General features: G+C 45.7%; 1 protein-coding gene across 20 annotated transcripts in view; it reads left to right on the forward strand.

The window, feature by feature from the left end:
* Positions 1–1,464: 1,464 nt before the first annotated feature.
* The window catches only part of TPM3 (tropomyosin 3), a 32,986-nt gene continuing 10,202 nt past the window's right edge, over positions 1,465–24,248 (forward strand). For 3 of the 20 annotated variants that reach the window (XM_032265085.1, XM_032265080.1, XM_032265084.1), the window contains exons 1-9: positions 1,465–1,771; positions 2,348–2,473; positions 16,776–16,909; positions 19,784–19,901; positions 20,017–20,087; positions 20,876–20,951; positions 22,281–22,343; positions 22,522–22,591; positions 23,596–23,674. In XM_032265085.1, the coding sequence (XP_032120976.1) occupies positions 1,655–1,771; positions 2,348–2,473; positions 16,776–16,909; positions 19,784–19,901; positions 20,017–20,087; positions 20,876–20,951; positions 22,281–22,343; positions 22,522–22,591; positions 23,596–23,674 (854 nt within the window). In that variant the 5' untranslated portion in view covers positions 1,465–1,654. Of the gene's footprint in view, positions 1,772–2,347; positions 2,474–9,682; positions 9,940–16,775; positions 16,910–19,783; positions 19,902–20,016; positions 20,088–20,875; positions 20,952–21,505; positions 21,582–22,280; positions 22,344–22,521; positions 22,592–23,595; positions 23,679–24,248 lie in introns of those variants that run through there. The other 17 variants (XM_032265081.1, XM_032265086.1, XM_032265082.1 and 14 more) reach the window with 10 other exon arrangements.

A 24,248-nucleotide genomic window follows, 5' to 3' on the forward strand; every position in this document is an offset into this window, starting at 1 on the left:
CAAACATATTCTTACAGCAGCAGGTGATTCAGCACCACCCTCTTTCATAATTCAATCTCTGAGGCTCCTGTCTCTTTTACTGAGCCTCTTTTCTCGACCCCACGAAAGCCCAGGAGCTGCAACCTACGTGGATTTCAATCTTAACCTAAGAGGGCTGGTGTGGGAGTGGGAGAGAGTGGAATTTGAGGATCGAATCTTTCTATATCTTGTCCCCTTATACTAGAAGGGACGTATCTCTTTTATTTATCATTTCTTGTTATTGTATTTTTCTCCTCCTTATTAACTTACCCACCCCCAAATGAAACCAAGTCTCCTTTCCCTGGAGACTAACCATCCCTGGCTAGTCTCCAGGGTAAGGAGACTTGGTTTCTCCTCTCTCCATTGAGAGTAAGCTGATGGTCTATCTGCCTATCTGCCTGTAGAGACTGGAAGCTCTCAAGAGTGGACTCCAGCTCTGTTCTACCTACTGGCCTGGTGGGCATCTCAGTTCCCCAGCTGCTGGGGTTTAGCATTAACACTCACTATCCTTGACATAAACGACCAACTAGAGCCATTTATATTCATCCAATATATCTGGTCACCTTGAAAACTGCCCACCTCTCCTCTGGCATATTTTCAGGTACATGGTGCCAGTGGACTGGTATCTTTTGCCACCTGTTAGTAACAAGGCTCCCAGTGGAAGAATAAACATGGTCTGGAATTAAACTGGGAAGAATAGAGCTGATAATGATGATTATGGTGATGTGGTGGGCAGCAGCACTGGGGAGAATTAAGAAGGGGAAAAAAAGGGAAGAACAGGAGAGAGCCACACAGACCAGGACTGTGTGGGTACAAAAGTCCTATTTTAAGATTACTATCAGAAAACAGACGGCATGATCCTGTCTGGATTGTTCTGACCCTCCCTTGTTTCTCTCCCCACCCTACTTGAAGCTCTGGGATAGCCTTCGAGATTCCAACGCTACCCTCTTACTCTACTCTTGTGGCTCTTAGTGGAGAGGAAAAATGTCTCCCTGCCAATTAGAGACTCTCAAAATAGCACAGCAATTTGATCTGGGGATCTGGGAGAATTGTCAAGGATCATGAGTGACCTCCCCTCTTCCCTGTTGCCTAAGCTCCTTGAATACCAGTAATCAAAAGATAAAACTCAACTAATGAAGTTTGACCAGCATCCAACACAGTCTGGGGGAGAGTGAAAGGGGAAGCTGAATGGCAACCAGGACCCTCTGCATGCAAACTGCCAAGCTAGAATTGCCAAAGTATCCTTCTCTATTTCAGTGTTCTTCCCTCCCCTCTTCCTGCTCTTTTAAAACATCCATAGAGCTGCCCAGAATGAGTGGCAAATTTCAGGGTCAGGGAGAACCTCTTCCCTCCCCCACTTTCCATTGTCTAAAATCAGCCTCAGCTGTTCCTAGATATTTTTTTGCTGGTGATGTCAGTCCATCAAAGCATCTCACCCTATGTTCCCCCAGAAGAACAATGATCGGGTGGAGGGAGCTTTTAGAAAGACCATATTAGGAACAAAAGGTGGAGCTATAAGCACAGATAAAGACTCAAGTCTGGGAACTCCTGGTCACGCAGGCAGCAGCCCCTTCTTTCTTGCCCCAGTCTCCAGTTTTCCAGTGTTCACAGGTGAGCCTACCAACAGCCACTGCTCATGATGGAGGCCATCAAGAAAAAGATGCAGATGCTGAAGTTAGACAAGGAGAATGCTCTGGATCGGGCAGAGCAAGCTGAAGCTGAGCAGAAGCAGGCAGAAGAAAGAAGTAAACAGGTAGGCACTAGCACTGGTCTTATCTGCTAGTGAACAAGACTGTGAGATGGAAGGGAGTTTTCATGGGAAAGGCAGTGACTACTGCTATCACCTCGTTTTTGGGGTGGGATGGACTCCCCAGCCTCAAGAGGACATGTAACGTATCTAAGACTGCCTTTGTGACCTTGGGAAAGTCATTGGCCTCCTCTGAGCCACAGTGTGTCTGTTGAATTTAAGTAGAAATGGACCATCTTCTGGAAGAACCCTTGACTTCTAGAGGAAAAGGTAAGAGTTCTTGAGGGAAAGAGCATCTCTTTTCATTCAGTATCACGGGCATCTACACCTTTAGACATTTACTCTCCGAGGGTCTTGGATGAAAACCCAGGATGGCTTAGTCATCTTAGGTTCAGAGATTACAGGGTCATAAGCCAAGCTACAGCATAACTCCTGAGGCAGTGGGCTGGAAGTGGCTGGGGAGAAAGTGTGTTTCTGGGGATGGCAACATGGAGGCTACACTCAGGGCTCCAAGAGCCCAGGGTCCAACCCTGCACTGTTGTGTTTGTGTGTTTTTGTGTGTGACTCTCTGGGCTCCTATAGCTGGAGGATGAGCTGGCAGCCATGCAGAAGAAGCTGAAAGGGACAGAGGATGAACTGGACAAGTATTCTGAAGCTCTGAAGGATGCCCAGGAGAAGCTGGAGCTGGCAGAGAAGAAGGCTGCTGATGTGAGTATTAGAGAGATGGTGGCTGGGTTTGATCTACACATATAGATCTTTATATTAATGTATGACGAAATGCCAAACACACTTGTGGGTTCATGGAACCCAGACATATATATCCACATAAATTTTTGCATATAACCACATGCTGGTATATTCTTATAATGGCATATATTTTCTTTCTTTTTTTTTTTTTGAAAGACAGGGGTTCACCATGTTGGCCAGGCTAGTCTTGAACTCCTGACCTCAGGTGATCCACCCGCCTCGGCCTCCCAAAGTGCTGAGATTACAGGTGTGAGCCACCATGCCCGGCCTATTTTCTTTCTTAAAAACATCTCCGACGTGAAAAGGTTTTAAAAAAAAAAATATGTAAAAGTCTCATTTTCCTCCTATCACCAGCCCAGGAATTTAATTATCTTTCCCAGGACCTGAACAAAGAGAGGAGACTCTAAGTTCAGAATGCTATCAATTATCCTACCTCCTCCCCCATGCCACATGCTTAGCTTTTATGTCCAAGTCTTGGCATGTGGATATGTGTATTAATAGGGAACTTCTCATCTCTCAACTGTCCAACAAAACCAGCTCGGATTTCACAATGGGAAATGGAGGTCACACTGACCCTGGCCCTATATGGGTTTATTTATCTTGGCCAATGTGGGCATTTGCCTTTATGCCATGGAGATGCCATACAAAGTATCACTTATAGGGCAGCAGAGAGATCCCTACAGTGACAGACTATAATAGAAACTAAGAAGGAATCTTAGGGGGTAAAGGTATCACCACCAGACTTCACTCTACGACCTTGACTCTATGACTCAGCTTGTCTAGGGCTGAATTTTCCCGTTCTAAAATAAAATAAATTCTCTTTCCATGTCTATTATCCCTACTTTCCTTCATCTTCAACTCTGAAGTCTGCCACAAAGATAAATGAGAGGCTAGATAGAAAAATTTTTTAGAAGAAAAGTACCATAGGAATCTTACCAACAAGAAAAAAAAAAGTCCCAGTATTGGTGGAAACAAGTTTCTCAGTGAACTGAGTTAATAGGAAAAAAGGAGCATGTGATATTTAAAATCATATTTGGGATGGACACAAGGGCTCATGACTGTAATCCCAGGACTTCGGGAGGCCGAGGCAAGCAGATCACCCAAGGTCAACAGCTCGAGACCAGCCTGGCCAACATGGCGAAACCCTGTCTCTACCAAAAATACAAAAATTAGCCAGGCATGGTGGCAAGCACCTGTAATCCCAGCTACTCTGGAGGCTGAGGCAGGAGAATTGCTTGAACTCTGGAGGTGGAGGTTGCAGTGAGCCAAGATCGTGCCACTGCACTCCAGCCTGGGCAACAGAGAGAGAACCCATCTCAATAAATAAATTAATTAATTAATTAAATAAAATCACATTTGGTTTTGGAAAATAGCTAGAAGGACAGACAGAGTGGACCATTTATAAATGCTTTTGGATCCTCATATTTAGTGTCTCTGCTATTAGGTTTCCAAAGGAAATCTAACAGCAGAAAACTGCAAAAAAACAAAAAAAAACAAAAAAAACCCTAACAGCCGGGCGCGGTGGCTCACGCCTGTAATCCCAGCACTTTGGGAGGCCGAGGCGGGTGGATCACAAGGTCAAGAGATCGAGACCATCCTGGTCAACACGGTGAAACCCCGTCTCTACTAAAAATACAAAACATTAGCTGGGCATGGTGATGCATGCCTGTAATCCCAACTACTCAGGAGGGTGAGGCAGGAGAATTGCCTGAACCCAGGAGGCGGAGGTTGCGGTGAGCCGAGATCGCGCCATTGCACTCCAGCCTGGGTAACAAGAGCGAAACTCCGTCTCAAAAAAAAAAAAAAAAAAAAAAACCCTAACAAATCCACAGGTTACCCCCAGGGCTTTGGGTAAGTGGATGGCCTGTTGGTATTATGTAGCCTAGGTTCCTAGTATATTTGGATGGATCTTTCTGTTTCTAACATATGGGCATGAAGATAGAAGTTTTCACAAACTAGTACAAAGTCAGGTTAATAACAGTTTTGTGAGAAGTTGGGTAGCACCAATCTGGGTCTGTCCATAGGCTGAAACAGCTAGTATGTGGACTTGAGGAGGTGTTTCCAGGAGCAAGAAAAAGAACAAACAAGTCTAACGTGAGATCATGAGAAGGAGAATGACCTAGAGGCTCTATGTAATATATCAAAATCATTAGGAATATAAAAGGATTTCCTGGGGATGAATTGTCTGTCTTAATCTGTTTTACACATGTACAGACACACACACACACACACACACACACACACACACACACACGCAGCATCCCTCATCTAGGTATGGTCTACTCAACATATTCATTTGAAAGAAGCTTCTTCATATTTATATCCACCAAAAACCACTTAAATATGTAAAGTGAGGGTTAAAAGTACTCACTCAACCCCTCTCCCCTTTGTTAGCTTTCCCAAGTCAGAAAGTACCCTCAGAGATATGCAAAAGAACAAGAAACAGGAGAGGAAGGTTGTGGCCAGGAGCAAGCAAGAAGAAAGGTTTCTTTCCTCAAAGCTAGAGTCAGCAAACTTACCACCTGTGGGTTAAATTTTGCAACAGCCTGGTTTTGTAAATAAAGTTTTATCAGAACACAGTCATGCTCATTCATGTACATATTGTCTACTGGCTTACTTTTCTCTCTGGCCACAAAGACCCTAAAAGTTTGATGACTCCTGCCTCAAAGGGTTAAAGAAGGAAAGTACAGTGTTTATAGGAATCGGGAGAGGTGCTGAATAAGGAGCAATAAGGTTTAAAGCAGACAGCAAAGCTTAGAGTCATCAGCAGTATAATATACGCATCTTTGGAGGGAGTATACTCTGTCCAATACAAAGGAAGTTAAAAGCTCAGCTTTTGCCCTTGAGGTTAATAAATAAGTAAACAGAGCATATTATCTTGATGTAAATATAAGGGGTAGAGAGGGAGGAGGGAGTCAATAACTACAAGTTTACACAGGCAGTTCTGGTTATCTAAGAAGCCTTTCTGAAAAGTGTAGGATTTGCTAGGACTGTTTGAACAAAGAAAGGGCAAGGGTATAGCAAGGCCAGTTCAAATATTTTTTTTTTTCCTCTCTAAGTTTTTCTAAACTTTTTCCCTAAGTTGTGGTAAAATACACATACATAAAACTTACCATTTTAACAATTTTTAAATGTCTAATTCAGTAGTAGTATATTCACATTGTTGTGCAACCACATCTAAGGTCATTTTAATTTGAGATGAAATCAGATGCTGTTTAGGGAGAAACAAAGGGAAAGAAGAGTCCATTGTTAAGACATAGAGTCATAACACCATTTTTTAGGGACAGGTGGTGGGAGGGATGGGGAGAGAAGGGATAAGAATGGACATATACACCTGTTGATATATTGTATTGCTGGTTACTAGGAAAACAACAGCACTGGGCCCCTTGCTGGCCATCCATTGTGCCTCTAAAGGCTATCAGGAGTCAGTCCATCTGTTTCCCTGGATCAAGAGGAGATTATCTGCTAAAATCTACCAGTCTCAGGAATGCAGTGGTGCTCTCAACACTCTTTTGGTTTGTCTAGGATGAGGTCTTCTGCTTCTTTGTCAGGGCACAGGGAGGTACAATAGTGCCCCCTGCTGATCAGCACCCAGATGACAAAGTGTCACTTCTTCCACAGTCTTGATCAGACTTCTCCAAAGCAAGTTAGAAAAATTCTTAGGCCATCAGGGTAGAGTTTTTATTACGAGTCAGAACCCTGATCTTCCTTCCTAGTTTCTGGGGAAAAAATCAGTGTGCAGGTTACTCTATTAAGAAAATTAAGGCCGGGCGTGGTGGCTCACGCCTGTAATCCCAGCACTTTGGGAGGCCGAGGCGGGTGGATCACAAGGTCAAGAGATCGAGACCATCCTGGTCAACACGGTGAAACCCCGTCTCTACTAAAACTACAAAAAATCAGCTGGGCATGGTGGCGCGTGCCTGTAATCCCACCTACTCAGGAGGCTGAGGCAGGAGAATTGCCTGAACCCAGGAGGCGGAGGTTGCGGTGAGCCGAGATCGCGACATTGCACTCCAGCCTGGGTAAAAAGAGCGAAACTCTGTCTAAAAAAAAAAAAAAAAAAAAAAAGAAAATTACTGTCTATTCAAGTTCTTTCTTCTAAATAGTCTCATTGCTCGGTATTTCCAAAAAGAGACAGGAAGACAGAGGCTCTGGAGGGAGCATTCTCAGAACTAGACATTGAGGGCAGCAACTGTCTTGCCCACAATTCCTTTCAGGGGTTAGGACTCTTCATTATAAGCCCTGTTCCATGTCCTAATTTCCTTTTCTTTTCTTTTCTTTTTTTTTTTTTTTGAGACAGTTTCGCTCTTGTTACCCAGGCTGGAGTGCAATGGCGCAATCTCGGCTCACCGCAACCTCCGCCTCCTGGGTTCAGGCAATTCTCCTGCCTCAGCCTCCTGAGTAGCTGGGATTACAGGCACGCGCCACCATGCCCAGCTAATTTTTTGTATTTTTAGTAGAGACGGGGTTTCACCACCAGGATGGTCTTGATGTCTTGACCTCGTGATCCACCCGCCTCGGCCTCCCAAAGTGCTGGGATTACAGGTGTGAGCCACTGCGCCCAGCCGTCCATGTCCTAATTTTCTAGGAGAAAAGAGAGCTGCCACAGAGGAAAGATTTATCATTATCACCTACTAGGAAGGTGGGAGGAATACAAAGAAATAAGAAGGAAGATAACATTCTCAAGTCTCTTTACTATTGTGCTTCCAGAAATCCTGCATGGCAGTTCCTGTAGGTAGTTTCTTTTTTTTCTGTTATGCTTTCTTTTTGAGACAGAGACTCACTCTGTCACCCAGTCTGGAGTGCAGTGGTACCATCTCAGCTCAGTGCAACCTCTGCTTCCTCGGTTCAAGCAATTCTGCCTCAGCCTCCCCAAGTAGCTGGAACTACAGGTGCATACCACCATGCCTGGCTAATTTTTGTGTTTTTAGTAGAGATGGGGTTTTGCCGTGTTTGCCAGGCTGGTCTCAAACTCCTGACCTCTGGTGATCTGCCTGCCTTGGCCTCCCGAAGTGCTGGGATTACAGGCATGAGCCACCACATCTGGCCAAGGGGAAGTTTCTAACTCATAAATAGTTCCTTGCGGTACTTGGAAGTACAGTGGCAGTGAAATTGATGAAAGTTATAACACAAAATGCAGGTTTAATTCTACAGTACAGTTTACAGGCACTGATGTCTGGCTGTTGTATGAAGGATCTGGTAACAGTCATCAGTTTTTTCTTTCTGTTTTTGAGATAGGCTCTCAATCTGTCACCCAGGCTGGAGGCAGTGGTGCAGTCTGGGCACACTGCAACCTCTGCCTCCCCAGCTCAAGAAATCTTCTCACCTCAGCCTCCCAAGTAGCTGGGACTACAAACATGCTGCCACCAGGCTCCGCTACTTTTTTAATTGTTTGGAGAGACAAGGTCTCACTATATTGCCCAGGCTAGTCTCAAACTCTGGGCTGCGGTGATCTTCTCACCTTGGTCTCCCAAACTTCTGGGATTACAGGCATGAGTCACCATGCCCAGCTGACAGTGGTCTGTAATAGAGGATTCCTTCCTCATAAAATGGGGGCATATCTTTCTTATCTACAAAAGAAATTGTAAGTGATGATTGATCAATTTATTTTTAGAGATGAGTTCTTGCTATATTGCCCAGGCTGGTTTTGAACTCCTGGGCTCCAGCACTTTGGGAGGCCGAGACGGGTGGATCACGAGGTCAAGAGATCGAGACCATCCTGGTCAACATGGTGAAACCCCTTCTCTACTAAAAATACAAAAATTAGCTGGGCATGGTGGCGCACGCCTGTAGTCCCAGCTACTCAGGAGGCTGAGGCAGGAGAATTGCTTGAACCCAGGAGATGGAGGTTGCGGTGAGCCGAGATCGTGCCATTGCACTCCAGCCTAGGTAAAAGGGCAAAACTCTGTCTCAAAAAAAAAAAAAAACAAAAAATGAATTCCTGGGCTCAAGCCATCTTCCCATCTCAGCCTCTCAAAGTGCTAGGCTTACAGACATGAGCTACCATGCCCAACTGATGATTAAATTACCAAGTCCTGAATCATTCCAAGGTTTGGAGAGGCTGGAAGGTTGGCTAATTTGGTGCATACTGACTCTCAAAAGTAACAGGGAGCCGAACGGGGTGGCATGCACTTATGGTCCCAGCTACGCTTGAGGCTGAGGTAGGAGGCTCACTTGAGCCCAGGAGTTTGAAGCCGTAGTGAGCTATGATCTCGCCACTGCCTGCACTCCAACAATAGAGCAAGATCTTGTCTCTTTAAAAAAAAAAAAGAGAGAGAGAGATTGGGCGCTGTGGCTTAGACCCGTAATCCCAGCACTTTGGGAGGCCTAGGCGAGGTCGGGAGTTGGAGACCAGCCTGACCAACATGGAGAAACCCCGTCTCTACTAAAAATACAAAATGCCGGTCGTGGTGGCGCATGCCTGTAATCCCAGCTACTTGGAAGGCTGAAGCAGGAGAATCGTTTGAACCCGGGAAGTGGAGCTTGCGGTGAGCAGAGATCGTGCCATTGCGCTGCAGCCTGGTCAACAAGAGCAAAACTCCGACTCAAAAAAAAAAAGTAACAGAGGAAAAGTCTGTTGTTCTAAATAGTGCACTTAAGTTCATACCATGCCAAATAGAATGAGAATTTGTGCCAACTTGCCCATCTCTTCCACCCCGACAGTTCCATTCATTGACTTCCAGGAGATGTGAGAGAGAACCTACCTACCTGAGCCGCCTTTGAAAGGGGACTGAGTGGGGCTTTTTGAACACGAGGCCCAGAATGTCTTTCAGGCTTTCCTTAGAACTTGGTTTTGGAGTCTGTCGTGGTGTGAGTGGAAGCAGGGGCTTGTAGGATGCTTATATTGTAGAGCAAATACAGTGAGCGGTGACGGGTATCGGCAGTGGGGGATGAGCGGTCAATTGCGGGAGTGTAAGGTCAGCACACGACCTGCAAAGCGGCCGACCATTGTGGGCACCAGCCTGGCAGGAGAGGTTAGACCACGAAGCGCCGCCCAGTTACCATGGTAACCCTCCCTTGTCCCAACCCCGCCCCACTTTACTGGCCCAAGGTAAGGCCTCGGGCATCTGGGAGGCTCCGCCCCCGCCCCGCTCCCTGCCGCTGTTCTCCCTCCAGTGGACTGCCTTCCCGCCTGCCTGGCGGTGGGAGGGCGCGGCAGAGGAACGTCACATCCGGGAGGGTGGGTGAGTTCCGGTATTTCAGGGCGGAGCAGGCGGAAGTAGGGGTGAGAGGAGGCTGCATAGCCGCGCGGAGGAGGCAGGAGCCAGAGCGCGAGCAGTAGCTGGGTGGGCACCATGGCTGGGATCACCACCATCGAGGCGGTGAAGCGCAAGATCCAGGTTCTGCAGCAGCAGGCAGATGATGCAGAGGAGCGAGCTGAGCGCCTCCAGCGAGAAGTTGAGGGAGAAAGGCGGGCCCGGGAACAGGTACGGAGATGGCGAGACGCATGAGGGAGGGGCAGGCGTCGGAGTAGTGAGCAAGAGTAATAAGGTCCCTTTTGCCGTGGAGCACGGTCCTCTGAAGGCCGGCGGGCTCGGAGATGAAGTTGGGAGCATGGAGGATGGGTGGGGCTCAGCTCCGGTAGGGCAGCAAGTGGGCGAGGGGGAATTTGAGTGCTCGGGCGAGCAGGCTTGACCTTTGAAGGAATTGAACCTCACGGGGTTTGGGCTTTGGGGTGTGGCGTGTGGCTCTCCTGTTTTTTCCCCAGCTCATTCATTCAGTTCTGATCCGGGCGCGGCCGGGGGAGGGGCTCAGCGGTTTCTCCCTCCCCCCACTTCCCCAAGGGGAGTGGGAGAACTTTGCTCTTGCTTGAGGTTTCCTGCCCAAGGGGTTAGAGTGGGTGGGTGCTTCTCTGTTCTGGGAGGGGCAGTATTGAACCTTCTATGAAAGCGTGAGGGTTGTGGGGTGGGAACCGCCCGAGAGACCCCGGCCGGCCTGCTGGCAGCTTTTCCGCTCCCTCCTCCTGCTCAGGAAATGAGGCAGCAGTTGGCTGAGAGGAAGCGCGGTGCCCTCCCTCCCTGGAGGAGCTCGAGGCCACAGGACCGCCTCTCATCCTCTGGCCAGGGGCCCTTTCCTCTTACGGGGTGCTCTTGCAGCTGCTACACCCACTCTCTGAATCTACGTGAGTGCAGGGTAGGGTAGGGGATAGTACTTCTCCCAACATTAGTGCAAATGTAGGAGCCAATCAAACTTGCCTGGCCCTACCCATAATGACCTGGAAGGCAGGAACTTCTGCCAGATTCAGACCTTTATTGCTGAAGTGTGATCAGTGCAAGCCGAACTGGTTAAGAACATTTCTTCCAAGCAGAACTGATAAGGGAGTGTATGGCAGAGAATCAGATGGCGTGCCAGTCTCAAGGTTTCTGATTTACTTGGGCAATTTGATGGAGACAGAATAATGAATTCCAGGTGACTCAAGTGGAATATTTGTTCATCTGAAAGTGGGAACATGAAATGTTAGTGGAATGAATGGTGATTCTAGTGATTTCTTTTTCGTCTTCTTTTTTTTTCTTTTCTTTTTGAGACAGAGTCTCACTCTGTTGCCCAGGCTGGAGTGTAATGGCGTGATTTCGGCTCACGGCAACCACCACTTCCCCGGTTCAAGCAATTCTCCTGTCTCAGCCTCCTGAGTAGGTGGGATTACAGGTGCCCGCCATCACGCCTGGCTAATTTTTTGTATTTTTAGTAAAGACGGGGTTTCACCATGTTGGCGAGGCTGGTCTTGAACTCCTGACCTCAGGTGATCCACCCACCTCGGCCTCCCAAAGTGCTGGGAGGATTACAGGCGTGATCCACTGTGCCCAGTCTAGTCTAGTAGTTTCTTGAAACGACTTTCTGTTTAGACGTGGTTGATTAGTAAGCCATAAGGTTTAGGGTGAAGTCTAGTAGTTGGACCTGATATGAATTGAGGCTTTGGTTTTGGAGACTTTTGTGTTTTGTTTTGTTTTTTTCTTTTTGAGATGGAGTCTCACTTTGTTGCCCAGGCTGTACTGGAGTGCAGTGGCACAATCTCAGTTCACTGCAACCTCCGCCTCCCGGATTTAAGATCTCCTGCCTCAGCCTCCCAAGAAACTGGGACTACAGGCACCCACCACCATGCCTGGCTAATTTTTTTTAATTTTATTTTTAGTAGAGACGGGGTGTCATCATATTTGTCAGGCTGGTCTTGAACTTCTGACCTTGTGATCTGCCTGCCTAAGCCTCCCAAAGTGCTGAGATTACAGGCGTGAGCCACCATCCCAGCTTTGGAGGCTCTTGAGAGTAAAGTAATTTACTTGCTAAACTTTAAGGTCCAGTGAAATAACTCTTGTGGTTTATTGATGTTCTTCATTCTTGCTCTCGGTAAGTTTTGTTTTTGGTTTTCTTTTTGGCTGCTCCTCTGGGAAATAACTGAGAATGTTTTTGGGAGGAAGAGGGCTAGATTTCAGAAAAGGATGGAAATTGGAGGACAGCTGGCCCTCCAGGTTAGATACTTAAAGATTGTTAGAATACTCACTTATTTTTATAACTGGGCATGGAGATATTGGGATGGGAGCATGTTGTCTTCCTCGGTCACCTTTTACTAGGTAGATATTTCCTCTGCTCAGTTTGCCAGCAGCTTCTCATTATCTGTTCAAGTGAGATGAACTGGCTGGTTGACTATGACTGGTGACACTTTCTCATCTCCTCTGTTCTGGAGACCAGATAGCTTTAAAGGAGAAGACAGAGGCCAGCCAGAGGAACTGACCATGTGTTGAGCTGCAGAGTCATAGGCTCAACAGTTAAATATGGACATCCTAGGAGTAGTTCTAAGGTGGGTGATTGCTGCCCCCCATCATACCTCTTTTTTTTTTTTTTTTTTTTTTTTTTTTTGATAGGGACTCACTCTGTCGTCCAGCCTGGAGTGCAGTTGCATGATCTCTGCTCACTGTAACCTCCACCTCCCAGGCTCAAGTGATTCTCCTGCCTCAGCCTTCTGAGTAGCTGGGATTACAGGTGCCCACCACCACACCCAGCTTTTTTTTTTTTTTTTTTTTCCATTTTCAGTAGAAACGGGGTTTCACCATGTTGGCCAGGCTGGTTTTGAACTCCTGACCTCAAGTGATCTGCTTACCTCAGCCTCCCAAAGTGCTGAGATTACAGGCATGAGCTACTGCGCCCTGCCTGGGGTGATGTTTTTTAAGCTACTGTCACTCAGAGCCTGCCAAATTTGCTTCTTGAGCTGAGGTCTAGTGAGGAAGTCCTCAGAATGGGGAAGTAGGGTGATAGTTAAATATTGATGAAACCATTATCTTCCACTCCCCAGCCTGAAGAAGCTTAATCTTTTGACTTTCTGCTCTAGAGAACTTTGAACCCCTACTGAGGAGGAGACACCTGTTGGAAGGGGGATGGGGTGCTTGGGCTACCTGTTACCATCCTAAGGCATTCTGGAATGTGGGTTCTGCAGGCTCCTCCCTCCTCTGGAGCTGGAAACTGCAGTCTCTGATGGTATCAAATGCTGTTACTGGGACTGTCGCTTAATTATTTTCTTGGTTACTTTGTGTGAACATCCAAGCCTCCTTTGTTGGGAAGCTAGATGAGTCCCAAACTGAGACACTGGTGTTCTAGGATCTAGCTTTCGTTTCTGCTTTTGGCCTGGAAATTGATCTTTTATAATGTAGCACCTTGTCAAATTCACTTTCAGTTCTGCATTTCCTTTGTACTTCTGTCTAAATGGAAACAGATGGCAACATCAAATTTAAATGCAGTCTTTTTCCTTATCTGTTTTTTCTTTTGTGGTAGTGGTGGTAAAAATATACATAAAATTTATCATTGTAACCATTTATAAATGTACATTTCACCTTATCTGTTTTTAATACCTCTCTCCTAATTGTCCCTCATATTTTTCTCTTTTTAAACATTTTTCTAGTCTAAGAAGCTTAACAGGCCGGGTTGGGTGGCTCACGCCTGTAATCCCAGCACTTTGGGAAGCCAAGGTGGGTGGATCACATGAGGCCAGGAGTTTGAGACCAGCTTGGCCAACATGGTGAAACCCCATCCCTACTAAAAATACAAAAAATTGGCTGAGCATGGTGGCGCATGCGTGTAACCTCAGCTACTTGGAGGGTGAGGCATGAGAATTGCTTTAACCCTGGAGGCGGAGGTTGCAGTGAGCTGGGATCAGATCATGCCACTGTACTCCATCCTGGGCAACAGAATGAGATGATCATGCTACTGCACTCCAGCCTGGGCAACAGAGTGAGACTCTGTCTCAGAAAAAATAAATAAATAAAAATAAATAAATAATAGGGAGTGGGCTTTGAACAGCAATTTTGATTCTGGCCTTAATCCTGATCCTAGTTTCTGGAGAGGTTAGAGTGTTTGATTATTATGTGGTTCTCTTCTATTCTTGGGTGTGTGGACTAAGCAATAGGCTTTACCACCTTTCTTTAGTCATTTGGCTTTTTTGCTTTTCTGCTGCTTACCTTTCTCTTTCCCCCATACTAGAACAAACGAAACGCGCAGGCGCGCAGCAAACAGCCCTTTACCCCCGCTTAGGCTCCGCCTTTGTTTACTCTGGGGCAGATAGGTCCACTCCCTTCCAACTTGCCTCCCTCTTGGTGAAGTTTAAATTCCCCAAGGACACGTTATCTCCCTGGGTAGATGCAGTTGTGAGCACAGTGAACTCAAGTAGTCCTTTACTCAAAGGGCTCAAGCCTAACTTTCTAATACTCTTTCATTTGAATTTCATCTGTGGCTTTTATCTAAAAAGAGAAACCCCAGTGTCGCAGAGCACCAGATATAGGCTAATCCCCTTCTGTCCTTGGCCCTGTTCTGCCTGTGAGCACCATCACACTGTCAATTTCTTGCCTGGAGGGGTTGACATATATGGGAAATCTCTTTGCTGTCCTAGGAGGATAGCCGAAGCTGTTGTCAGCCATCTTCTAATGTGACTGAATTGCTGCATTCTACTCCTCTCCCCACCCCCCACCCAGGATCTTTTCTTCCTGGGCAGTGGAGATTCCTATTATTACCTGAAGGGGAGGACCACAGGATACTGTATATCCTCCAAGCTGGGCAGAGATAAATCAGCTGAAACACCAAACCCACATCTGGATTGGCATGCTAAGACCTAGGATGATTAGGAAAGTGCAGTGCTCAACGTTTCCCAGGGCCACAGGTAGCCTGGTTTGCAAAAAATAGGCCTGTTCAATCTCTTGGCATTCCTTGGTATTATTTGACCTGAAAGGGACAGGCATTGTGCATAGACTCTAGCTTGAGGGAAAAGTCAGCTTGTCTTCCTTGTTCTTCAAACAAAGTATTGGATCTTGATTCTGCAGGCTTTTGTTTAATTGTAAAGAGAACTGATTCTCTGGGCTAGGAGGAAAGAGAAAGGCGAGGTCCTATTCCCTCCCACCCCACCCCCGGGGGTCTCTGAAGCTTTTGCTAGAATTCCTATCTTGGGTTCTGCTTTTGCTACAGGCTTGTTCATGTGTTCATGCTCTTAGTAGGGCACCAAGATGTGTTTTCTCCTTCTCCCTTTTCAGCCTTGCTAAGAATTCTATTGTAAATGCTGATTTGTGGGAGAAACTGCCCGAGCCAGCTTGCTGTCATGGAAACTGTACACCCCCGCCCCATAGCCTGTTATCTTCTACTCCAGTTTGGTGAGCTGAATGATGCCTTACATTTCATGAGCTGCTTCTAAATCTAGTTGCATGTTTCATTTGAGGGGGCTAAGTCATTTTATTGGCAGTGTCTTATAGTTCTTGCCTGAGAGCCTCCTGACTTGCTCTTGATCTGTGGCCTTGTTGGGTTTGTGAGGAGAAATGTGTGTTGTCACAGAGGACATCTGTTTTTCTGGAAGAGACAGAAGCAGAGAATACTTGTCTTTGTGGTGTTTTGAATAGTGTAGTTAGACACAAATGGTTTCTTAGTGATTTCAGCTTATGTTGATTTCTCGATTTTCTTTTCCTGTAGCCTGGTGGCTAGATTGTAGCCCCAGCCCTGTGCTTCCCTTCCTAGTCTCTTCAACCTCTCATATTTGTATGTGGAAGTTTTTGTGTCAATCTTGATTGTTAAAAGGAGTCTTTTGGTCTATATTCTTCCTTGTCGGAGCTAGCGGCCGAGGCTATTTCTATGGCTGCCCCAAGTCTTGCCTGCCAGGAAGAAATCAGGGTAATAGAATTCAGGCACAATCTGGGCTATAGAAGAGAGATCATGTTTACTAGGCACTTGGATAAGCATCTGAACTAGGTGGTGTGCGGGGCATATTAAATTCTTAAATATTGTTGCTGTCAGGGTACCTCCCACCAGTAAAGGTAGCAAGGAGACAGTCATGGAAAGAGGTTTTCCTGCTTTAGAATTCATTCATCCACCTTCAGGCTGCCTCCTTCTTTTCGTGCCTTATTCCATTGCTAGGGAAAGTAAACTCATCCAAGCATGGGTTTACTTGGACTCTAGTCTATACTTCATTGTGAGATGAAGGGCAGGAAGAAGATTGTCGTAGGCTGTATTAGTTAGAGGGTAAAGCTAAGGGGATGGCTGGAGGAATAGAAAGGAGACAATTCAGAAATTTAGAGGAATGGTGGTGGGTGTGGTAAAATGTTCTCTTTTTTTTTTCTTTTTTGTAATGCTGTCAAAGCAGATAATTTTAGCTAGAAGTAGCTCCTTGCTGCCAACTTTAAAAAGGAGTAGGGGGCTCAAGTTGAAGGGATAATGAGTAGGTATCCCAACAATGTTCCATTCTTTTGCTTTCCAGTCTGGAAGGCTATTCTAAAATACATTCCCTTGGCTAGTTAGTCTTTTGATATATTAGGGTAAAGTGATCAGAGAAATAACAGTTTAAGTTAAGCAGCAATTGATAGGTAATCCAGGATTCCCTCTTTAATAAACCTTGCTTATTTATTTCTTTCTGCTTTATGAGACACTTAGAAGGTTACTGAGGATGAGACACACCGCCAAGAGAGCTCAGGCAGAAGGAACCCTTCACTGGCTTTCTTTTTCTGACTCCAGTATGTTTAGGAATTTGAACTAAGTCCAGGAAGTGGGTGGTACTAACTCATTGGGCTGGGCAAGGAACTGAGTTTTAAAACACTCTTCCTGTGGAACATATGGGAGTTCGTTGATGGGAAAGGGAGGAGATATATATATATAAAGTTATGTCTGCTAGATGTTTTAACAGCTGAGCTAAGACAAGTTCTACCCTGTGAGACTCTGGCATTTTTATGGTAGTCAATCTCGATCTTACTGTTCTTCTTTTCACCATGCCTCTGCTTCTCTTTTCCATTCTTTCCTTCAAATGCAGGCTGAGGCTGAGGTGGCCTCCTTGAACCGTAGGATCCAGCTGGTTGAAGAGGAGCTGGACCGTGCTCAGGAGCGCCTGGCCACTGCCCTGCAAAAGCTGGAAGAAGCTGAAAAAGCTGCTGATGAGAGTGAGAGGTGTGTAGGGAAGCTTGATGGAGTGTGGATTTTTTTTTTTTTTTTTTTGAGATGGAGTCTTGCTCTGTTGCCAGGCTGGAGTCTCGCTCTGTTGCCAGGCTGGAGGATAGTGGTGCGATCTCGGCTCACTGCAACCTCCATCTCCCAGATTCAAGCAATTCTGCATCAGCCTCCTGAGTAGCTGAGACCACAGGCGTGTGCCACCACACCCAGATAATTTTTGTATTTTTAGTAGAGATGGGGTTTCAGCATGTTGGCCAGGATCTCTTGACCTGTGCTTTCTGCCTTGGCCTCCCAAAGTGCTGGGATTACAGGCGTGAGCCACTGCACTGTGTATTTTAAAAAGAAGTTCATAATAGTTCTGATCAAGATTTCCTTATAAACCTGTTTTTTAAATAGTATTTCTGGCCGTGTGTGGTGGCTCACGCCTGTAATCCCAGCACTTTGGGAGGCTGAGGCAGGAGGATCACTCAAGCCCAGGAAGTCGGTGCTGCCGTCAGCTGTGATTGCACTACTGCACTCCTGGGTGACAGAGCAAGACCCTGACTCAATCAATCAATAAAAATAAAATACTAACTCCATCATACAGGATCTCCTTTCTGTTCTGCATATTCTCTCCCCTTGAAGACAGAGTAAGGATAACCTAGATGCTGTGACCCTTTTGTAATTGGTATTTCCCTACACATTGCCCTAATGATCCTTAAAATGGGATCACCAGTACGACTTCCACTTTCTGGGTCATAAACTTCTATTCGTGAGATTAATTCCTCTAAAACAGAGGCTCTCTAAGTAAGGTCTCAGACCAGCAGCATTAGCAATACCTGGGAACTTGGTAGAAATTCACATTCTCAGTACCAACCTTGATCTACTAAATCAGGAACTCTGGATGTGAGGCCTGGCAGTCTGTTTTTAGTAAGGCTTCTCAACCCTGGTTGCATTATTAGAATCATAGGTGGAGGGAAAAAAAAATTAAAAAAAAAATCATAGGTGGGGGTGAGGGCGGAATCACTGGGGAGTTTAAAACTGCAGATGCTTAGATCTCATCCCAATTCCATTAGAATCAGTTGCAAGAGTGGTCTGGGCATTGATGTTTTGGAAGTTCCTCATCTAATTTTAATGTGATCCTAGGGTTGAGAACCATGGACCTTGAACCAATTCACAACTCCTCATCATCTTTTTTAAAATAGTCAGTTGTCTCCTTGCCACATGTGAGTTAGATTAAAACAGAGGTGTTTGACAACTAAGGCTTTTCAGAATAAATAGTGCCCTGCTAAAGGTACATTACCATTGTGCAGCTGTAAAAATGAAAGCGGCAGCTATGTGTATACTATTACAGTAACGTCCAAATTATAGAAAGTGAGGACTGGGCATAGTGTCTCACACCTGTAATCCCAGCACTTTGGGAGGCTGAGTTCGGCGATCCCTTGAGGCCAGGAGTTCAAGACCAGCCTGGCCAACACAGCAAAATCCTGTCTCTACTAAATGTACAAAAATTAGCCGGGCATGGTGGTGCACTCCTGTAATCTCAGCTACTCAGGAGGCTGAGGCACAAGAACCACTTGAACCCAAGAGGCGGAGATTGTAACGAGCCTTCCTTAAAAAAAAAAAAAAGAAAAGAAAAAAGAAAAGAAAGGATAGCTGCATGCTAAATACAGGGTGGGGGGCAGGGAAGAGTATGAGGAGAACAAGTTGCAGAACTGTGTAGTTTATGATTACTTCGGGAAGCTGGGGTGGGATTTTTTGTGTATATTTTTAAGAACATTTATTTTATTTTTATTTTTTGAGACAGTCTCTCTCTATCTCCCAGGTTGGCGTGCAGTGGTGGAATCTCCACTCACTGCAACCTCTGCCTCCTGGATTCAAGCAAGTCTCATGCCTCAGCCTCCTCTGAGTAGCTGGAATTACAGGTGCCTGCCACTACGCCCAGCTAATTTTTGTATTTTTAGTAGAGACGGGGTTTCACCATGTTGACCAGGATGGTCTCGATCTCTTGACCTCGTGATCCACCCGCCTCTGCCTCCCAAAGTGCTGGGATTACAGGCGTGAGCCACCGCGCCCGGCCGATATTTAATTTCTTAATAAGGATTTTTATTTTTTTTTTTTGCGAGGTGGGAGGAGAGACAGTCTGGCGTGTGGTGGTACGATCTTGGCTCACTGCAGCCTCTGCCTCCTGGGTTCAAGTGATTCTCTTGCTTCAGCTTCCTGAGTATTACAGGGATTACAGGTGTGTGCCACATGCCTGGCTAATTTTGTATTTTTAGTAGGGGCAGTGAGTTTCATCACGTTGGCCAGGCTGGACTCAAACTCCTGACTTCAAGTGATCCACTTGCCTCAACCTCTCAACGTACTGGGATTACAGGCATGAGCCACTACGCCTGGCCAGGATGTATTATCTTTATAACAAAAAGTTTTAAATGAAGTAAACTAAGGTGTGGGAGTAGTAATATGGAATTTCCATTTGAGCGGCAGATAGAGGAATGGGTTTTTTTTTGTTTTTTTTTTTTTTTTTTTTTTGATGGAGTCTTTTTTTCTGGAGTGCAATGGCGTGATCTTGGCTTACTGCAACCTCTACCTCCCAGGTTCAAGTAATTCTCCTGCCTCAGCCTCCCGAGTAGCTGGGATTACAGATGCAAGCCACCGTATTGGGCTAATTTTTGTATTTTTAGTAGAGATGGGGTTTTACCATGTTGGCCAGGCTGGTCTTGAACTTCCGACCTTGTGATCTGCCCACCTTGGCCTCCCAAAGTGCTGGGATTATAGGCATGAGCCACCTCAAGGAATGGGCTTTTAAAAGTACAATTCTGAGACCCTTGGAGTGGAACTGATGACATACTCCTGAGGATGTCAGTATTGTATTTGTCCTGTTTCTGGCAGAGGTATGAAGGTTATTGAAAACCGGGCCTTAAAAGATGAAGAGAAGATGGAACTCCAGGAAATCCAACTCAAAGAAGCTAAGCACATTGCAGAAGAGGCAGATAGGAAGTATGAAGAGGTAAGTGACTCTCTGTTTATCTCTCTCTTCAGTGATACCAGGCTTTTGCAAAGAATAATGCAGTAAATGATTCCTTCTTTGCTTCACTAAGCTATACTGGAACATTTTCCTGTAGGTGGCTCGTAAGTTGGTGATCATTGAAGGAGACTTGGAACGCACAGAGGAACGAGCTGAGCTGGCAGAGTCGTGAGTATCTAGCTCCTCAAATCTTGTCACACCATTTTGTCCCTTCCCCTTTGGCTTGGGCACTAATAAGAATAAATTAGCATTCTTTCAACCTTGTTAAACAGGGCCTAGGGAGTGGGAGTCATCTAAGTGCTTTTTTAGGCCCAAGAATGGCTTTAGCCTTCCTTATTCTCCTGACTACTGACAGGTGACAAAAGAGGCTTTCTTATTATTTTTTTTTTTTTGGTGGGGTTTACAAATTGAGAGCAAATAAAGACTAATACATGGTGAACAGTTAACTGGAAGATCCTACAGGGTCCTTCCACCTGGGGTGGAAAGCATCAAAGTGGCTGTCCTGATTTAAGATCTGGTGTCTGGCTGGGTGTGGTGGCTCACACCTATGGTCCCAGCTACTTAGGATGCCAAGGCAGGAGGATGGCTTGAACCCAGGAGTTGGAGGCCAGCCTGGGCGACATAGAGAGACCCTGTCCCTAAAAAAACCTGGTGTCTGTTTTTGCCACTTTGCCAATCTGCTGGGGATCCTTAGGGCAAGGATAGATATTAACTGCTCCCCGTTGGTACCTTCTGGGCCTTGTATAACAAAGTCAGTGCTGGTGCTTATATATTTGTGCTTCCCTCACATTCCCTTCTGCCAGACATAACATATCATGACCATGGTGGTGTTCTCTTCCCATTTTTTGAAAATTTTTTTTTTTCGTTTTGCTGCTTGTTTTCTTGCTGTGTTCCTTTTTGACCTTTCTCCCTCCCCACAACCTGGCTTGTGCCATCCCCGTGACTATCACTAACAGCCGTTGCCGAGAGATGGATGAGCAGATCAGACTGATGGACCAGAACCTGAAGTGTCTGAGTGCTGCTGAAGAAAAGGTACTAACCATTAAACCCACAGCAAGATTATACATATATATATATATGGTGTGGTTTTGTTTTGTTTTGTTTTTGTTTTGCAGCTGCCTCCCCTCCACTGGTTGATTTTGTTGAGTGCTGTCTCATCTCTTCATGGAATGCTTCATTCTTTTCCACTTACTTGGCATCTTTCATCTCTTCTTTCCTAGTTGCTTCACTGCCTCTCCACAGGGTCTCCTTCCTTTGGGTGATTTGGGGGACTGGGTTGGGCATTTGTTCCCACCTCCACCCCAGGTGACAATTATGACTTGTTCCTGGTAGTGGAGTGCTCTCAAGTGTTCTTTCTTTATTAGTATTCAAACATTTTGAGCCCAGGAAGGTCCAGCTCCTGACATGGTCTATGGTAGAGGGAGGAGGGTTGATGCTTGCTCAGGTTACTTGGGAACATCTTTTCCCCAGTATGCCTTCCAACTCTCTCTACATATAGGTTCAATTCACGTCTATGTGTCTCTCTCCCTTTTTTTATTCTCTTCCTCTCCCCCTTTCCTCTCCTGCGGTATTTAAAATATTCACAGTAAGTGTTCTGAGCTGGAGGAGGAGCTGAAGAATGTCACCAACAACCTCAAGTCTCTTGAGGCTCAGGCGGAGAAGGTAGGGGCTGGTTTGTGAAAGTGACAGGCTTTGGGGCCTGGGCCCAGCCCTGCCCTTGATGAAAGACTGGAGACACCCATTCCATATATAATCCAGTAACAAGTGTCCTCTTCCTACCTGCTTACCATGTATTCAGATTCTGGGTTGAATGCTACTTTTTGTGCACTTTGATTGCTTTAATGAAAATAACTTCATGGTCTCAGGTTCCTGGAGTCATGTGCTCCTCAGGCTGATACTGCTGTGCTGAAAGGCAATAATCAGGGGCCCTAACAGACTTTCTAGCAGACAGACGGGGGCAACAGACAGAATTGGCTCTGAGACCTAATGAGCAATCAAGACAGATGACTTCACTTTACCATCATGTGGGAGTGTTTCAGTCATGTGACCTTGGGGTGCCACTACTGCTGCTCATTACGCAGGGGAAAGGAAAAACACTTCCTTGGGTTGATCTGAATAATATCAAAGCTTAGATCCATCTTAAAAATTCATGGAGAATTTTTATCTGTGGATATCATGACTCTAAAGACATAGATTTCTAGATTTCAAGGACCTGTTGTCCAGAGCCAGGCCTTGCTCTTACTCTTGGACCATTCAGCACATTAAGTCTAAGGATATTAAATATAAGAGTAAGTGTAGGGACATGGGTATTGTCTGTGTGACTAATTTCTACTCTGAAATTTTAATCTACTTCTCTTACAGTACTCTCAAAAAGAAGACAAATATGAGGAAGAGATCAAGATTCTTACTGATAAACTCAAGGAGGTGAGCTGAGGGGATTATAGGGCAGCACCCAAAACATTTAGAGGTATATAAGGCATTAATGTAAACTTAGACTGGCTAGTTTGGGTTCTGAAAAGTCCAGAAGTAGAAGGTGGAAGAAACAGAGATTGTTCTTCTTTGTCTACATCTCTGATTCTGACTGATTTCATATTTCCCCCAGGCAGAGACCCGTGCTGAGTTTGCTGAGAGATCGGTAGCCAAGCTGGAAAAGACAATTGATGACTTGGAAGGTATGGAACCTGGAAGAGGGATTGAAATAGAAAAATATAGAGGAAGACCTTGCCTATTAACCATTCATCTCTTTTTCCTGTACACCAAAGGAAGTTGGTAGTGACTTGGCATGTATTAATATCATGTTCACTGTCCTATGCCACAGCTAGGCAAAGTGGGTCAAACCCTAGAACTGGATTTTTAAAATTAATCTTTTCCTTTCAGAAGACGTCACCTACCTAATATTCTGCAATTTGTATTCTTCCCTTTGAGGAAAATGATAATGGCTGCATTTACCTCCAATTTAGTAGTCTTAAACCTTTAGTCTGTAGGTTTAAATGGAAGCCATGATTTCAGAAGGGCAAGACGCATGTCAGTTCATGGCTACTTTCCACAATTCTTTTCACCACCCAAGTTGTGGGGTATTTATCAAAGAAATCAAGTTGTGGAATAACCATATCTGAGCACTGACAACGAATGTCAGGAGCTTTCTAAATACTTTCTGTTCCTGCAAGTTGGTAACTGCCATCCACCCTGACAAGGGCATGTGCTCTTTGCTTTGAGAGCTCTGATGTATGCTTCTTTGGTATGCTCTTGGAAGAGTTGCAGGGGCAACCTGTGGAGCAAAGGGGCCACTAATAGGGTTCACACTTCGTAGGCAGAGAAGTGTCTGAATATGGATGTCTACTCTCTCCCTTTGCTATTTTTGTTCCTGGAATTGGGTACCTGGATGGGAGTGATATCCTCTTGAGTGCCTTTGGTAATAGGAATTTCTAGTTATGATTGTGCCCAGGTTCTTAGACCTTGCTGCAGTGGATAAGGGGTATCAAAAAAGAGTTGGTCATAGGAGAGAGTAGATCTGAACATGCCCAGTCATGGTTGCCAGAATAGATGTTTTCCTAACTGTGGTATTAGACCCACAGTCACACTTTTCCTAATTTCTAATGATTCCCTCTCTTCATCTGCTTCTGAAACTTTTCACTCTGTCCCCTCATTCTTCCCTGTGGTTCCTGTGCCCGTCCAGATGAGCTCTATGCCCAGAAACTGAAGTACAAGGCCATTAGCGAGGAGCTGGACCACGCCCTCAATGACATGACCTCTATGTAACTATCTGACAGCAGAGTGGGGCTGGGATCTTGGCTTGTGGGTGGATGGGGGTACAAGCTATGCATAGTGGTGTGCTTTGGTTTTATCGTCTGGAAACTATAGAATCTCCACCCTTATCTTTGAAACATTGGTGCTGGTTATTTGTTTGGCAAAAGCTCTGGAAGCATGGCCGGGCGTGGTGGCTCACGCCTGTAATCCCAGCATTCTGGGAGGCCGAGGCTGGTGGATCACCTGAGGTGAGGGGTTCGAGACCATCCTGGCCAATATGGTGAAACCCCGTCTCTACTAAAAATACAAAAATTAGCCAGGCATGGTGGCAGCGTGCCAGTAATCCCAGCTGCTCAGGAGGCTGAGGCAGGAGAATCGCTTGAACCTGGGAGGCAGAGGTTGCAGTGAGCCAAGATTATACCACTGCACTCTGCCTGGGCAATAGAGAGCAAGAATGGGTCTCAAAAAAAAAAAAAAATTAAAGGCTGGACCCAGTGGCTCACACCTGTAATCCCAGCACTTTGGGAGGCCAAGGGGGGCAGATAACTGGAGGCCAGGAGTTCAAGACCAGCTTGGCCAACA

This window comes from Sapajus apella, unplaced genomic scaffold (genome assembly GCF_009761245.1).
Source record: "Sapajus apella isolate SASKATOON/1434 unplaced genomic scaffold, GSC_monkey_1.0 scaffold148, whole genome shotgun sequence".
Taxonomy (NCBI): domain Eukaryota; kingdom Metazoa; phylum Chordata; class Mammalia; order Primates; family Cebidae; genus Sapajus; species Sapajus apella.